The sequence below is a fragment of the Sipha flava genome, unplaced genomic scaffold (genome assembly GCF_003268045.1).
Source record: "Sipha flava isolate LNK unplaced genomic scaffold, YSA_version1 2_pilon_pilon, whole genome shotgun sequence".
Taxonomy (NCBI): domain Eukaryota; kingdom Metazoa; phylum Arthropoda; class Insecta; order Hemiptera; family Aphididae; genus Sipha; species Sipha flava.
The window spans coordinates 3,274,136-3,293,393 of NW_020272972.1; the positions used below are offsets into that span (position 1 = coordinate 3,274,136).

Genomic DNA, 19,258 nt, shown 5'->3' on the forward strand with positions numbered 1-19,258 from the left:
TAAATCTTTGTACCTTGGTGTCTGATTTAGTATTACTGATTCCATCCAAAGATGAGGTCTGCATGCTCTTATTTAAGCTCGAACCTTTCCATAAATGCTTACTAGGTATAATTGATGAATTGTTAGATCCATTGTTGTTACTGACCCGTTTGGTGTTTTCAGGTTTTTCATTTTCACACATTAAACTATCTTCCAAATCATTTTTACTAGGTTCAGTGACCTCAATTGCTTCATTATCACTAATAACAAGGCTGCCATCTGATTGACGATTTTTCTTTTGACTAATAAACATTTTGACTAAGCTGAATTTAGCACTATCTGTTTGATTTTTAGTACCAGATACATCATACAGCTTGACTCTACCTTCTGTAAGTTATAATATATTTTCAATATTTTTAGTAGCAATACAATTAAATGAAGGTATATGTACACAATATATATTACCATTCCCTCCTTCAGATTGTGTAGATTTGACTAGATAGTTATAGTGACTTTTTTTTTGCTTTAACCACAACAGCCTCAAAGGCATAAGATCTGGTAAACTTTGGGTTTTTTCATTTACACTTGATGATAAACTTGCATGCTTCAAAATATACAAAAAAAAAAAATTAATACTTAAAATACTGATAATATATGGTAAATGTATGCATTTATGAATATTTCTCTAAAAATATTAATTCTATTTGTGAAAAACAAAATTATTATACGAAATTAAAAAAAACAGGAATTTAATGATTAGCACAACAATAAAAATTACATGAAAGTAGTTTAAATTGTATTTAATAAATAGAACATAGAAAACTGATGGTAATTCTTACAAAATTAATATAAACTAAGTTAATATTGTATACTGAAATTAAAGCTAATACCTCTTTATGTTGTTGGGTACAGTTGGTGGTTGCAGATGTAGTACATTTTTTTAACTTATTCCATGTGGTAAAAGTAGTATCTGATGATATCATTGGAGCACTAACTGCTGGAACACTTCCATTACTTGACCATACTTCACCTGAACCAGTATTTCGACTCTCTCCTGTACTCATAGCTTCACTATTTTGAAATTCTTCCGAAACACCCATAGTTGGTTCTTCAAAAGCAATTGTATAATTATGTTTGTTATTGGCCTTACAGGTGATAAGCATATCATCACTACAATCCAACGAATCCGTGCTAAATGTTATGAATGGATTAGGTGATTGTTCCTTTACAGGAGAAAAGAGCTGTTTGTTTTTACAAAATGATTCAGTTGATACAATCTGAAATATAAACAATTACTTAGTAAAAAAATTTTAAATAAAAAATTGTACTTATTTTAGTTTATAAATACTTGTAAATCTTGACCACACATTGATGGTAATGTACTGAGTATATTGTGTATATCTTCTGTCTTAAGATTTTCCATGTCTACTTGGGCCAAATTAACATCCAAATCTCGAGAAACATCTTCATAGCACGGAATATTATAATTTTCAGATATAGAAGATAGTATACTTGTATGATGGTTAAAGTTATCCGAATCACGGTATCTGTGAAAATAAAACAAAATTATTAAATAATATTAATAATAATAATTGAATATAAGACATTATTACCTGTAGTCGGCAAACCATTGATAATCTGAATAATCTTGGAAGAAATCTGCATTATCTTGTGATGATCCATTGCTCCTGTATGAGCTCAAAGTGGCATCTAACACTTCCAAATTATTAGAATTACAATCACCTTGATTGGCAGCAAACACCTCAACCATGGCAGATTTTTGAAGAACACTGCAATATGTGGTAGAAGATAATCCTAATAAAGAATCTGTAAAAAAAACAACGCCTGTTTAGAAAATATTTTATTTAACAAAGAACCATGAAAAGATTAACATGAACTAATTTTTAATATATTGAATTTGGAACTCTAGGAGTTCAAGACAAATGGTTGGCAAGAGCATATGTTTAAATTTAGTGAACAAAAACAGATGCTTGCCTGTTGCCAGACTTGCAACAACGTAACAGAAATACACACAAAGACCAAACTTTAAAGATAGATTTTATACTCATATTTTAATATATGCTAATGATACAGAATGATAATTTAATATATAAACATTTTAAATATATAATGGTAAAATATTTTATGGTGTAAGTAAGTCCATAATATTTAATGATTCTCAAAAATGATAGTAAAAATAATTGTATTTTTATTTGGATGTCTCAGTTTAAGCATGTTTTTCATTTTAGTTTTAGTAAATTAATAACTATAATACCTTTATAATTGAAGAAACACTTTAAAAAATGAATTAAAATGGATTTATTTTGATAAACTTTAGACCATAAAAATTATTGATGAATGAAAAACATTAAAAACTTAAGTACAAATGTAATGGAATTAAAATATAATTATTTAATTTAAGGTGCATAATGAAAATAATGACATATATGTTTTAAAATATAGTCAAAAATGTAATATAAAATCATAAATATACAAAATCTGTTGCAGTAAATTAATAAATATTATTTTTATTGGATAATTGGACAAATACCAAATAATTTTTGCAATAAAATGAAGCATTATTGTATACATAATTCATATTCAGACATTTTGACATAAAATACATAGTCAGTATTACTTATATAATTTTAAAAGAGATAAATATAAATTACATATTATAAAAAATATAGTTCATAAACTACATACTGAAATAATAAATTATTTTCTTTAAAAATTTTATTTTTTTGAAAGTCAAATAACATCATATTTTATAACTTAATATATAAGTAATTCTTTATAACTAATATTTACAGAAAGAATAACAGTTTAAGTTTTAATTTTCCATATTAGATATTACAGGATAAAGAATGTTATAAAAAAAAAAAAAAAATTTAGTTTATTTGAAACTAAATAGATCATCAATAATTTAGATTAAAAGCTATTTAACCACTCCCAGTTTATGTTAAGACAAATAGTATAGGGTTTGACTGAATTACTAATCAAAAATTTTTTTTAAACAAAAACTATTAAACCTTTATTGACAGAGATTCTTAATATTGTATTAAGCAACCTCCAATAGATAAAAAAATAAGTCTATACATATTTATTATTATGGCACAGTTCAATACTTTTATAATATTTTAAAAAGTCTTTAGATTTGCAAGAATTATACTTATTAAATATATTTTAAGCAATTACTATTTACATGACCTCGGTACTTGTTAATACAGTGTACCAGACTATAATGAAAGAAACATTAGTCACAGGGTCTCATTGTAGGTAATTGTTGAATATCAACCTTGAGCCAAATAAATTGATATTAATATTTGACAGCAGTTTCATTTTAAAAAAAACAGTAGTAACTGATTTTGAAATATAATTGCAGTGGACGTAATGATACAACAAGCCCAGTATCACCAAAAAAGTAGAAACCCAAAATTTAATAAATTTTGAGACAGTAATTTAAGACAAAAAATACCAATAAAACCTACCAAATAGAAGTATATGAAGTAAATTTACAAACCATCAAGATTTTGTGATCCCACAGATATTGGACCAAACGACGAACGCAAAACACAAGCACTGCACACACATAAGCAGAAACACTTATCGCGGTGGGCTGGTCAGAGACGATGTCATTATTATTTTTACTCTCTGAACGAGAGTTTATTGCGTGGCGCAAACGCTTACAACAGATAATCGGTACTCGAAAAAGCACTGCGATTTCGTTGCAAAGTGAAAAAAAAAATAGATACTACCGTTTCAAATAGTTTTTAAACAGTATAATATTATCGGAGAGGAATTTAATAACAAAAAAAAAAAAAGAAAACGTTGCACTTAAATCATTCAATCCATGAAATATTTGTATAATTTTTTATAATGTAAACGGTATCGCGAAAGGAAGCACACAGATAAGAAATGTAATATTGTATTTCATAAAATGGTTGATTTATTTATTTACTTTTTTTTTATCACAGACGTGTTTACGGCCGCACGCGAAAATAGAAACTAATCGCACAGTAACCAGATGTTGGGCGAAAACATTTCCCTCGCCGGCAGAACGCGACACACATCTCTTGAAAACTATTTTTCCCACCGCGGCGCACACAAAGATCGGTGCGCTGACACCCCACGCCTTGCGTATGAATTTTTCTTTTTTTTTTTCCATCGTTTCGTTATTCAATTCTTGTTTATATTAGTACAATTAACCATTGACGCCATTGTTTCGTACACAAGACTAAAGGCAATAATACATTATATTATCACTAATTATCAGCATTCATGAATACGTTGGTCGCAAGTACAATACACACGTTGCACTATATGGTTTATTCAGTCGATCGGAGTACTGTTGCTCTACCAATAACATTAGCTACTATGGCGAGACGAAGAAGAGTTTTGATGGTGGTTGCTTTTTTTTCTTTTACGTAGGTAAAACGTTACCCCACAGATGGTTATTATTCGAAATTTTTAAATCAGTTATTTTCGAATAGTAACGCTTTATTATAATAATAATTTAATTTTTTTTTTTTACATTGTTTGAACAACATTGTAATGGTGTGTTAATAAATTGATTTCTGAACGCGGAGAGTTGTTATGAACAGCATTGGCGATAGGTGGATCGCCCTCCCTTGGGAATTGGTTTTTTTTAAATTTAGTATATCGCTGGCCCAACAACACCTATCTGCAAATTTTCGAACTCATGATTTGATAACAAAATATTTTTTCCATTTTAATCACGGATAATACATTATCATATCTATTGTATACTACCTACAAAAATCCGGGATCCAACTAGTGTAGTACCTAAAATAATTCGAGACCTAACTAGTGAAGTATTTTAAATAATTTGGAACCCAATTAGTGTAGTAATTTTAAATTCGGGACTCAATTCGGATGCAGCCACTAGGATTAATATTTTTTATTTTAATTTTTTGTGATTGCGAATAATTAAATTTTAAATTTCAAGGTCACGTCCATTAAATGTTAGAAACCATTATTATATAGTGTAGTATATAACCTACAAAATATATGTTTGTAATCCTTCTAATCTTCAAAAAATTTGCCCCACTCTCTTTGAATTTATTAAAATTAGCCGTTCTGGACATTACTTCTATCTTAATACGTCACTATGACCTACTACAAAATTTACTCCTAGATGACAAATTAACATTCGTAATACCAATAATTATTTTACTATTTACATATTTTTTGGGGAGAGGAAGGAACTGATTTCTCACTAAAAGATGAAATCTATAAGAGGCGATAAAATTTAACAAATTTAACTTTTTGATTTTGTCTCAAATATATATATTGATTGCTGATTACAAGGTCGTAACTGGGGGGGTCCAGGGGTCCAGACCCCCCCCTGAAATTTTCAAAAGTAGAAACATTTTAGCGGTGAATATACTTTATCAACTATAAATTGTATTAAATAATAATGTTAGACCCCCCAAAATTTTTTTTCCAGTACGGTCTTGGCTGATTGAGTAGTCTATTATAAAAAAAAAAAAAAAAATATAATAATATATAAGATATAACTTAGTAATTCAGATTAAAATGTCCATGTTATTAATTATTATTAATAGCTAAAGATTTTCAAAGGAAATTTAAGTTTCAAAATCTCCTCTGGCGACCTGCTACTGGTAAATTTTATCTAAATTGTAATGTATTTAATTACACCTTTTCATAATACATTGCTGACGAATACTTGACCGTTTTCACACACACAGATGCGCGTACGCTTAGCCGTTTTTAGAATAGTTATTTGAAACTCAAAGGCCTAATATATATTAGGGGCCTTATTATATAAATTATGAAACATACATTTTTTTAACACATAAATTATTATTATTGGTTATTAATAAACTTAGTAACTGTATCAGTAAAAAGTAAATTCTTGTTTGAATCTGTTACTTAAAACTTTATTGTTAATTATAATTTTAAAATGTACTGTCATTATGGATAGTCATTTATTACTTATATAGACATTTATTATTTATCATATGTGGACAAGAACATTTTCTTTCATTGAAAAAGTTGTATTATTTTAATAAAAAGCTAACTTTAATGCCTTGCATTCGACATTTATTTTTAAAAATAAAATAAAACAATGTAAAATGATGATAATTTGTAAATATAATGTAATTTTTATAAAATTGAGGCCCTTTAAATCCCGAGACCCCCTGCCTTAAGATAGCACTACAAATACACACACATATAACCGTTAACACGTTATTTAATGATCTAGACATTTGGCAAATGGCGTAAAATATTATGTACCGTATATTATACCTAAAAGCATGCGTGACGTGCAGGAATCGTGTAAATCTTTCATCGTTGGATTTTGGTTATTGTTTCTATAGAAAGTCGAACACACCACGCTTATGAGTATTTAATTGTGCGTTTAGACAAATTTACAATGCTCTCGCAGTATTGACGCGTTTCTAATAGCACGTTGTACATTTTTATATTATTAATATTACTACTACGTAAACTCCGTATGGTCCGTGTTCTACGTGATTTTTTTTAACCATTTGCTGTTACCCGCATTAAATTGTTTTACCATAAAAAGTGTTATATTTATGGCTACAATATTATTCCTTGATCGTGGGCTTTTATTATGAATTGACTAGTGGTGTTTGGAGGGCTTGATGTCCCTCCCACCCTTGGATCCTAGAAAAAACTTGAAGTAATCACCGACATCAAAATAGTACGTCATAGTGTATAAAACTACTATACACAATTATTTTAATTTGTTGTCAATTCTTTCAAAGTTAGCATTTTTAAACGGACGTTCAAAACACTTTTTTTTCTGTTCAAATAACTGAAATAGTTATACTCTTTACCAAAATGAATACACAAATTTGTTAATTTATATTCTTCTTTGGAAATCACCAGATTATCGTTCTTATGCAATGTAATTTGTAAATTAAATACTCATAAACGTATGAGTAGATCGTTACTGTAATAAAATATATTAAGTCTTTAACATATAGATTATTTATATAGAGACACGTCACAACCGAAATGCACTTGGATTATATTTTTGAAAATTTAAGATGACGAAACACGCTCAGAAATTGTTAATTGTTTTTATAAATTCTAATTCTAATATATAATGATATAATAATTATTAGAATATTTGTCAAAAATGGTTCAAAGGTCACACACTTCATGTATTATGTATTCTTTCTATTATCGTCAACTCAGTAAGTTTTGAAAATAAATATATATTGCATGTTAACATTCTTGATACGTACACAATGCATATTTTACGCATGATTCAAAGAATACAGGAAATTTATTAACGTGTATCTGTAACGTTAGTCTTGCATAAAATTAATGTAGCACGAGCAGCGTACTACCGCAGAATGAATAAAATACTACTTACATAAATAATAGAGAAATATAGTACATCCTATACACCATCAATATCAAACATTTTTTAAAGTTGATTGTATTTCATGGACACCTCCCCCTTAAATAAATTATTCTGGTAAAAATGTTGATTATAACATTTGTAACTTTATACTATCATCTTTTTACACTTAAAATGTAAACTATTACTACATCAAAATATCATTGCAATAGCTTTATAAATAAAAAAACTTATTATAAACTTTAATAAAGGTCATTTCATTTACACCATATAGCCGTATAGGGTTACTTTGTTACTGCATAGTAGGTGTATTCATATACTGTATGGTATTACTGGTATTTGCATATATTATATAATTAATGTATAGTTTTTTTAAGAATATCAAAAATTAATTTATAAATACAAAGTAATATTTTTTAATTAATTTTATTTATTAAATCTTAGATTTTACTTTCTTTCAAAAATTAACATGGTTGTTTTAATATTCATAGTGATATAATTCTTCCATCTATTTACGTTGCTCATAGCAAAGCAAAAATTCCTTAGTTTATCCCTTTAGTAGCAATTTATATTCGAAGTAAACCTTCACGTTATACATATGTGTATCAACTTCAAAGATACTAATAACAATAGGTTATCATAGCTAAAACTTATTTATACGAATTAATAGATAATCTACAATATAATTTTTTCGAAAATAAATTCCTTTTTCTACATAATTTTCTACATTTTATATTTTTAAGAGAATATTAGTACCGAACCCAAAAGTTTTGTATAAAATAAAAATATGGTATCATTAAATTATACTATGCAAATACATATATATATATATATTTCATTCGATATTATAATTTTTAAAGTATGTTAGTAATTTAAAAATTTTTATTTGAAATTAAAGTCGTAAAAGCCAATATGGCCTTTCTTTTGTTCTTTTTATAATATTTTGACTTTTGAGCTACTATTTTTAAATTATAAATAACAGTGTATAACTGTCTGTAATATAGTTTGTAATACTATACTTACAACCAGGGGCGAACCCAGACATTTTTTTTGTATGAGGAGGGTGTTGAATATTTTTACTACCATGTATTCCAAATGTATTTATGTCATAAAACAATAATTTTATTGCAAACAATTACACGTCTGAAGTTCAAGTATTTGTCTAATAATCTAATTATAGTAAGGTATATTTGTATATAAGTTATTTACACTATTTTACCATTAAATATAAGGATATTCAGTATTTTGCGTTGTACACTAATAGTTATACTAGTCCCACATGAGGATTTATTAATTTACTAATTTAGTGATGGGTTCAGTGGCGGCGTGACGGCAGATTTTTGAGTCCCTGGACTCAAGTCAGTGGGTGGGTATTGACCATTGGGTATCAAGTGGGTATGTAGCATGAAGAACGAATAGTGAGGGAGCTCTTTTTACAAGGTACCCTTAAATTTATTTTTAGGTGGGTGGGTGGGTGTTCAAAATCCTAACAGGACTCATGAAGTAAAATATTTCGTGCCGCCACTGGATGGGTTAATTTAAATGCTATTTACTAATCCGCTTATTTGTATTAAAATTAGTGAATCATTGTAATGTGGTGAAATAAAATGTGGTCTTACTAACAACATTTATATATGTTTATAAGTAAATTTGATTTATATTAATGTTATTGCAGTATTAGTGGTAAACAGTGCTGTAACTAAAGGCTGGCAAATTAGGTGGTCGTCTAGGGAGCAGTAAATTAAGGGGCAACATTTGAGTTAAATTAAAATTAGGTTCTTTGTATAAAATAAGTGCAAAAATAAAAATTTCCAAGAGCACCACGGAAGGTAGTTACAGTTAAGTACATGGGAGTATTGTTATAATTGTAATATAGTAAAAATATTCAAGTATGTTGAATTGGTTGATTTTTTTGGCAAAGTATCTTAAACCAATGAGAAAAAAAAAATAGCAGTCGAAAACCAATTCTATATGTGGTTAGAAAAAGCTGGTAAGATTTTATGAAAAACATCTATATTTATTTAAATTACGTTACTATTTTTTATAACTTTATCGTAAACTACTTATTAGTATACTCAAAAATTAGTCATTTTCTATATATTCTACTTCCAATTTGAAAGATCTCTATATGGAATAAACTTTTTATTTCAAAATATTTTACTTTTTAGACGAAAAGCAAGTTAAAAACACATTATTATAATATTAATAACTTCTTAAATCTGAAGCTAACGATACGAGTACAAAATTAAATATTTATTACGTTATTGTTATTAAGGTTTCTACATTTCCAACATAACATATTGTTTGGTTATTATTTTTAACTCCTTACTAACTTGAAAGTTCTTAGTGGAAGAGGTATTAAAATAATTTTTTCTAAAAGAGGGAGTTTTTTGTCAAAAATATTTATCTGTCCGTTTTTTTTTAAAATTTATTTATAAATTAGAATATCATTTTTTAAGAGATATTTATTTTTTATTAGTTTTATAGTAAGGTTTATATTTTGATAGGTACTTTAATTAATTATTTTATTTATCAGTTCTGTGCAAATGCGATTATTTTACATGTACCTAACATGAGTATTATATTATGACGGAAATTCTGATTAAACAGTTAAATAAAAAAAAATTGTAAAGAATCATGCTTACGCTTTTTGAAGTATATTTTAATGTTAATTATTTGTAAAATTATTATCCGTGGATTTTCTGCACTATTACCTATTTTGCGTACTATTATTTTGGAATTATCTAAATTTTAATAAGACTATTTGGGGCAAAAGTAAAATAAAAGTGTTCCGTAAATTTTTAATAACATGGCATTTAACGTCTTATTAAAACTCTATGAATAACGATGAAACGTTATTTAATAAATCTGTGTGATTCAATAAAGATATGTTTACACTACCCTACATTTTATATGTATATTTTGTATATTAAGTTTAAAATAATGGATTTGTAACAACATAATAAAATTTTAAATGTTTGGTAGTTAATACATGTGCATATTATTACACCAATCATTTGATTTCCAGATATTATACTATATTTTACTGACATTATTTAATAGCTAATATGAAGTTACAGTATTGTCTTATGTCTTATGATTTATATATATATATATATATATATATGTATATACACGAGTATTTATAAATTCAAACTTATGTATTCTTAATTCTTAATTACTATAGTAGGTATTCCACTTAAACATATTCATGTAAACATTATATAAAATAAATATTCAAATCAATATCACTTATTATTCGTTTTCTTAATTATAATAGTATAAAATAAGACAAAACCCAACAAGTTTGATTTTTATTGAGGTTTCTTAGTGCGTTTTTATGGAAAAATTATGGAAAATATATAATACTGTTTACATAATTAAATATTAAAAATAATTAAGATTCAAGGTCATATATGGATTTATTTGAAAATCATTTTATCAATTGATGCTCATACATGAAATAAAATGACTACGGTAACTTTCGTAGGTAAAAAATGTGTTGATTTGTACGTACCTTTTTCTACTGTATAGAATTTGTAATAATTGTTTAGTAAAATACAATATAATTTGTATTTTAATACTACGTTGTATCTATATACACATTTCGAGATCCATTTGTGTGATGACATGATTAAAAATTAATACACTTAAGTACTAAATAGAAAATTTAAATAAAGCCAGTGTACAGATATGTATAGTGCATTAGAAAAACTTTTGTACAATATGTATTATTATAGTAACACAAAATTAAGAAGTTCTAAACTGGGCGTTATCGAATAATTTTCTAACAGCTGGGGTTATCTCTTGCATAATATTTTCCACGTCACTCCCAATTATCCAATTATTATCATTATTATTATTTATTTTATATTTTTTAATAACTTTTCGACAAAAATAATTATTGCTAAGAAAATTCCCCTTCCTCGGTAATAAAACAATGAATTATTTACAAGCGTGATAATATAACCTTTCCATTACCAATTTTTCGTCTAAATCATTCTGTCTAGGGTTTAAATTGCATTCCATAATATGAATTCATTATAATCTCACTTTCATTGTGCACGCACATACGGGCGCGTGTACACACAACAAACACACACACACACACACACACACACACACATTATACATATAAATATATATATATTAAATAAGAAATTAATTCTACCTTTCATGGCCCGTTTGCTTTTGCGCTTAGACTTCTTGCGTTTATGATCGCCGCCGTTAAATATTTTCTTCGACGATAAGTGAATCGCTCTTTTTATTAAATAACACAAACCGAAAAATATCATAATCCGAATCGGTGCCCGCCAAAATTCAACCGCACTAACACGAGCCAGTTTTTACTGAATACGATCGCACACTAGTTTTTTTTTATTTTAATGAAGAAGGATTCGTGTTATTCGTCCATAACGCGTAACTCCGTTTTTCCATTTATAACAGTGAATATATAATATATATTAATATATTTTTTCAATCAATTACTCCAAGCCCAGTATGAAATTTTATTATTACAATACAATTATTATCGACGACGGCCGGATGTTCAAGTGGTGGGGCGTGTAAAATATAAATGCGCACTTTTGATAACGACGAAATGTTACTAACAAACGCGACTGCTATTACACACTATAGCAATTATAATCCACGACACGGCTCATAAACTATCGTTCTCAAAGTTAATACACGATAAACAATAGTCGGTAACAATAATAATAATAATATAAGACAAATCAAAACAAACGACTACGCGATTTTTCGTCAAGATATACGCGTTGAACGGAAAAGTATACGACCGTGGCGAACAAAATCAAAGAGGAAAAACAAAATAATTCAATTCAAAATGTCACTGGAGAACGCGGCAAAACGTAGTAGGTACGTCAGGACGCGCGACAACGTATTATTATTATGAGATGGTTGGATGCCAAAACAGATGTCGGCAGGACCACGAATAGGCAACAGCTCATTGGTCGTCGTATTAATAGACGTGCGAGTGTGGTGTGCATAGGGCACGTTGTAGGGGACCGTTGTCGTTGTCATTGTAGCCCATCACGTAATAATATTATTCACATTTACACGCTCAGAACAGATTTCGATTATATTTTACTGGTGTACATGTATACGTCTTTTGTTTGTTGCATTATATTTGATTTATACTTGGTACACGGTAAAACAGCTATGATAGAAAAAAAAATTTCTTAAGAAGCAGCTAGCGGCTAGTGTTAAGAGTCTATGCGTTATACTATTGATAGGTGAAAATATATGTTCCAAAATACCATAAATCTGTAGATTCTTCATTTTATATACGTCACAATTTTAAAAAGCAACTTTAGTTATTTAAAAAAAATGTGTAACTCATAAAACTCGATAATTTGGAAATGTTAATTTTTTAGTGATATCATATATTTCCTATAATAGTAACTTTTGATACATACAACAATTAAATACTTATTAACTAGACATTGTCACCAAGAACATTTATTTTGATCAGTAAACTTGATACCCGATTGAACGCTGCCTATTCTACTCACTGCTATACTTTTTAAATATTGCATTCATTGGCATTTGTGTGTAGTGTGCCTTATTTTAAAACTTATAGCAAAAATGTTGGAAGAGTATCTGTGACTTCACTGTTTATTGTTCGATGATCCGTAGAAAGTGTGAATTTAAATAATAAATGTTACATACAATACTCTATATCAGATTCTCCCGAATATACCACTGTAATAAATATAACTTGCAGTAAAAAAAATTACATTCATGATAAATGTGAAATATTAATAATAAAATAAAAAAATTAATGTGCGTAAGTTTTCATAATAATTAAACGTGGAGACTTTTTTTTATATCAAAATGTCAAATGTCCAAAATTTAATACATGAGTGCAACGAAAATTATTAAAAATATTAAATCGATCTGTTTGATATTATATCTATTAAGATAAAGAAACCAATATTGTTGGATATGATTATTTTTTTTTTCGAACATATTTTTGTGTGTATCATAGGTTAGTTCCTAACTAATTATTATTAGTTTCTCAGTCATTGAAGTAAAAAAACATATATAGATATTATACATATCGTTTATTTTAATGAAAGGAATAGGAAATACAAGAAATAACAATTGACATTGATTTACTCATATTATATTGAAATAAACTAATGATTTAAAAAATATATTTATATACATTTCTAAATATCAGCGGTTTCCAACCTTTTCAAGACTATTACCCGCAAACGGTGTTCATCAATTACGCCAATTTTGGGACACTACCTGTATAATTTACATCTATAGCGCCGATACAAAAAAAGATATACATCAATGGAGAATTGTTAACCACCTTACTGAAAAGACATATAGGTAAATTCTTTACAAGAAAATAAATTATTTTAGTAAATAATAATTTCTTTACCACGTTCATTTCAACTATTTCCATCATAAATTTAAGCACGAGCCACGACGATTGGACGTAAAATGCATAGAATTATACTAAACAATACTACAAATTTATTTCACAAAATTAATATTTGTCCACATTTTTTTCTATATTCAAACAACAAAATAATAATATGATAAAAAATAATGGCTTTCAAACGTACCTACGGGCACAACAAAGTAAACCCATTTATTACCAAATGTAAAATACTGCTAATCTGTAAGTTCTAAAAATAATAGTAATGGTATTATGCACGTTTATAATTATGTAGGAATCAATTGGCGCAACTAACCTAGAACATTATATTATATTCGAATATCGATCGGCGCAGCTGATCTATTGTATACCTTTTTTATACCCCATAATTTTTCTTTCTTTATCTTCGATTTTCAGCGCGATTGATACTCTGCAAACCGGGTAATATATTAATAAATACCTCTACCACTAAAAAAGGCTGCATTATCGGGTTATCAATTATTGCAACCCAATTAAACCGATTTATAGAATAGCAATGATGGATGTATTATGTAAAGAAAAATTTTATTTTTTATTTGTATTTATGTAAAAATGTATGTTAAATTATTTTATAAAATGCTCTATATGATATTTTTATTTGATATAAAGCAAATAATTTTAAATTTATATTTATATTTGTTGAATATTTTTATTATATTTTATTATTTGAGAAATTATATTATAAACTTCTCTATATGAAAATTGCAAAACCTAACGAATGGTGTAATAAATAGATAAAAAAGATAAAACCCTTTGATATATTGATATATTTAGTTATTTATATTAATTTTCTCAATAAATTAACAATGGATTAAAATATATATAGATATAATAACATTTAATATTTACTTAATAATTTTTAAAATGATAATATTTTGACCGTAGTGAAGCAATAAAAATGTTTGTTTTTTTATACTTTATACTAATATGATTATATAATACTAATAACAAATAACTAATAATATTTGCTATGTCAACAAATAATCTTCAAAATCACATTTTGTAATAGACATATTTTTTCATAATACATTATTTTAAAGTAGTTTAAATGCTCCAAAATGTAGAATATTATTTAATTAGAAGTTTAGTCATTAATAGCATTTCGTATATTTTATATTACACAACTTTCAAAATTTAATTTTATAACATAACAACCAAGGTAGTCCATATTAAACGTGAACAAATCCTAAAATCAAAAAAATATTATCTTCTTCTTATATTCTGCATATATTATAAAAATTGTAAATTAAAACTACATTATTATAAAAATATCCATTTATTATTATTTACCTTATCTATATGATGCATAATATCTTATTTTATATTTGTGCTTATTGTAATTAATAGGAAATAAGCACCTATTTTGACTTTGACTAATTTTTGGTGCGATAATTGTTAATATTTTGTCCATAATTTATTTATTCTTACTATAAATAATAATACAATTATATATTATAAACACGTTTATTAAACCTTTCATATATTAAAAATGTATAGTTGATTTAATTTTTTATTATCATTATTAATATAAATTAAATTAATTGTATCATACAATTTGTATAAAGTCAAGGTTAAGAAAACATAAAATTATACCAATACTCATAGGAATAAACTTGATAATTATTAATTTTTCTGTTATGATAAATAATATTCTGATCGATTATTGATAATCTATTATTTATTTTACTATTGGTAGTATACACAAAACAAAAGTAGATTTAATTAAAAATAGTATATATTTCAAATAATTAAAGTATTATTATTTTATTCTTAGAAAATAATTAGTTGCAAAATAAAAATAATAATAGTAATAATAAGAGAAATAATAATAAAACAATAATAGTTACTATAAACTTTGAATTAAGTGTGAACCATATGTTAACATAATACAAAATATAAAAATAATTCATTGGTATGGTGCCAAATGTTATATTATTTTTATCCGTATTATTTTTCATTTGGCGCGAAATAAGAATAAAAGCGGGAAAATATGGAAATACTACTTATTAACATCTCCCACAAAAGAATAATACATAATATACTGTGTACTCTTTATAACGTCTTATTATATTATTCTATAGAGATAATATAAATATATATATATATATTAAATACTACTGATTCACAATTTCACGTTATCGATTTATCTTTTTACTACTTTTAAAAATATATATTGAATTTTAAAAATAATATAATAGTGTAAAGTGTGTAGATAATTGTAGATTTATATTATTGTATAATGTATTAGATTTACGTATACATAATATTATATATATGTATATTTTTTTTTAATTGAAATTAAATATTTATTAATTATAATTTATATTAATTTTAAGTTCATTGAGATAGTTTTTAATCGTAGAAATACCTGAGAGAGTAATCTGAGTGAATTTAAAAACACATGCATTTTTTTTTTAAATTTGTCATCAATATTTAATTTGTAGTTTCTACTGTTAAAAATTTTAATTTTACTTGTTACGATAGTAACAAGTTAATATAACTATACTCTATTACTTAATCATATATATTTTCCAAAATATTTCAAATATTTTTAATGAAAATATTTTAATGTAATTACCTTACAAAACTAATTATAAATTTAAATACAAATCGCATCAACCTTTGCTTTTAAATTTATAATTTGCTTTAACATTTAAAAAAATATTCTTCAAAGACCCACCTAAATTTATATCGGGGTGACTTTTTAAATCAATAACTATACATTTTTTTATTAAATTTAAAAGTATTAGCGTTTTAATTTGAAATAAAAATTACTTTAATTGGCTTTTAAGCTAAAAATATTTATGAGTATTTAAAGTGTATAAAAATGATTTTCTCTTTACATCGCACGCATATACTTTTTGTGCCTAATAAATTGTATAGATTGCATATTATCTTAATAAAATTAAAAAAAATATATATATATCGTTTCAGTATAATGTGTAATTCTTCTATGGTTATATTATAGTCTATTATCAATATTATTCTACTCTGTATCAAGAGTTTAGGCTATTATATAAATATGAATACTTAGTTAACCCTTGGTATTCCATATTCGTTATGGTAACAAAATTGTTGGCACTGTTCTAAATTCAGCGTTTCTAGCTAATTAAAAAAATCGAATCTTGGCAAATTACCATAAAAAACTTTAGCCGACTCGAAATTATTTCTTCGTTACGAATTCGAAGAGGTTCGTCGAATTAAAATTAATCAACTAAAAATTATAAGTGAATAATAGGTTTACTTTCAAATATTTAAAATTTACGCAATTTAACAATCTAGTTTTAGTAACAAAGATCTACTACTACAATATAATAATTTCATGCTTCGAGAAAGTTGTTTAAGACATTAATACCTCCATATCAGTATTTTTTTTATTATATTACATTAGTATCAACTATCTTCAGGAAGTACTAATACTTAGCTTATATTTAAGTGAAATATTTTATATTTACAAGTTATATCCATATGTAATAATATTATAGTACTTACATTTAATGACTATGAATTTATTTTAATTCGTTGGCTGATTAACTTTACATATTTACATGCATTAAGTAAAATTACTATTCGGTTTCTTTATAAGTATAATTATTAATTTTATGCACGGAAGTTAGACTACAGTTTTTTCATATTTATAATTTATACATTGTATTTATGTCCAAAGTAATATACAGATATATTATGTATATTACATAAAAATATAGTATAATATAGCTAAACAATGACTACGAGTGTTTATTTGAATTAATAACAAGAACAATTGTTATAAATTGATTTTTTAATTAAATTTTATTAGATCAACTCACTTATTGATAGATGTAGATATATATAATTATATATGTTAGATATATTATTTAATTTTATTGAAATGATAAATAAAAGTAATATATTTAGAAGTGAATAACAATTGTATCTCTTTGAATTAAATAAATTCAATATTTGCCTATTAAAATATTTATGTTAAAAATATACACATTATATGTAATTAATGTGTGAAAGTGATAGTTTTTTCCTAAAAGCATAAAATATGTGTCTAAAAAATCAAGAAAAATCAAGTATTGATATAGCGACAACTTCTAAATGAAAAAAAGTAACAGTCGGCAACACAGCAAAGCAAAACTTAGAAGTTTTTGCAATTGATAACGTGATAGTATTGATTTTACGTTTTTCGTTTTCTTCCAGTGACCAACAAAACACTGCACCGCGGTAAATTTAAAATAAAAACAACCCTCGATTTTCATATCATCATGATTTAATAATGTATTTCTAAACGATTGACTTTACACGACAAATATAATGTTTATATCTGTATTGGTGATTTAAAAAGTCTACGTAAAAGTAGAACGAACAAATATAGATTAGAGCGAGACGACGACATGCGTTTCTCATGAAAGTTGTATGTACTCGTTCAAGACATCACACCACCATACTGAAATACTGACAACGCGGAAAAGGCGTGAAATGTTTTTGACAGAAAACGTGTTCCGAGCAACGGACGAAGCATGTGCGCAACCGTAAAGATGTACCTAATTGTCACACGTATAACGTTGCGGTTTACGCAATGAAACGTTGACAGTGGACTTTCAAGTTATTGATCGCTTTGTGTATATCAATAAATGTATAGGAGTATACATATTTTTATAATATAGGTACAGGTACACAGACGAGACTTTCTACGCTCGGAGTATGTAGACCGACGGCATAAAAGTAAACTTTTTACACCCGTGTTCGTGCACACATCGATGTATGATTTATGTATTGATTGGTGCGTGCATTTTTTGGGTTCGCGATGTAAAAGTTTCACCCTCGAAGCGTGCGGACATCATATACGTGCCGATCAATCGGGTGGTCGGTGCACGTTTTAAATGCTCTCCTTGCTCCCGGCCGATTATAACGTACACCGGATTACCGTGAAAGTTCGCGTCGAATAAAGTGTATACGATTACTCACTTGGCTTCTCCATTTTTCCGCCGTCCATCGGTTATTCGGCCGTATCCGTCGCGGGTCCGCAGTCGTTTCCGGTATGACTCACTACGTTTGACCGCGGCCCGACCGCAGTGAGTTCGCCGCACACCGATGACGAGTCACCCTTATGGTGACCGCGGCGCGAATCAGGTGACCGCGTGCGGTTCATGGCGGTCGCCGTATCCGAGACACTTGTGTACAATCGAAATATTTTTCCGGGCCGGGAAAACGCGCGGACGACGATCTAACGAATCCCCACGTGTACGAAAACCGATAATTCGCCGCGCGAAACGTACCTATTTTTTATTATATTTTTTTCCTTTTCTTTGCACCGTTACCTCCTGTACAATCGTTCGATAATATCGTACATTTTACGCGCGTGTTTTCGACGGGAGGGACGTTTATTTTTTCCAGAAAAATACTCAAAACACTCGCACGAACACGCCCGAACACGCCGCGGGCCGTACACTCAGTAC

At 27.1% G+C, this 19,258-nt stretch overlaps 1 protein-coding gene across 4 annotated transcripts in view; it reads right to left on the reverse strand.

The window, feature by feature from the left end:
* Positions 1–19,258, reverse strand: part of LOC112685991 — a 29,686-nt gene extending 10,428 nt beyond the window's left edge. Inside the window, exons 1-6 of one of the 4 annotated variants that reach the window (XM_025558074.1) lie at positions 18,768–19,258; positions 1,593–1,806; positions 1,328–1,526; positions 870–1,256; positions 445–583; positions 14–366 (exon numbers count right to left, since the gene is read on the reverse strand). In XM_025558074.1, coding sequence (XP_025413859.1) covers positions 14–366; positions 445–583; positions 870–1,256; positions 1,328–1,526; positions 1,593–1,806; positions 18,768–18,795 — 1,320 coding nt within the window. In that variant the 5' untranslated portion in view covers positions 18,796–19,258. Of the gene's footprint in view, positions 1–13; positions 367–444; positions 584–869; positions 1,257–1,327; positions 1,527–1,592; positions 1,807–3,502; positions 3,933–10,877; positions 11,008–11,531; positions 12,263–18,767 lie in introns of those variants that run through there. The other 3 variants (XM_025558071.1, XM_025558072.1, XM_025558075.1) reach the window with 3 other exon arrangements.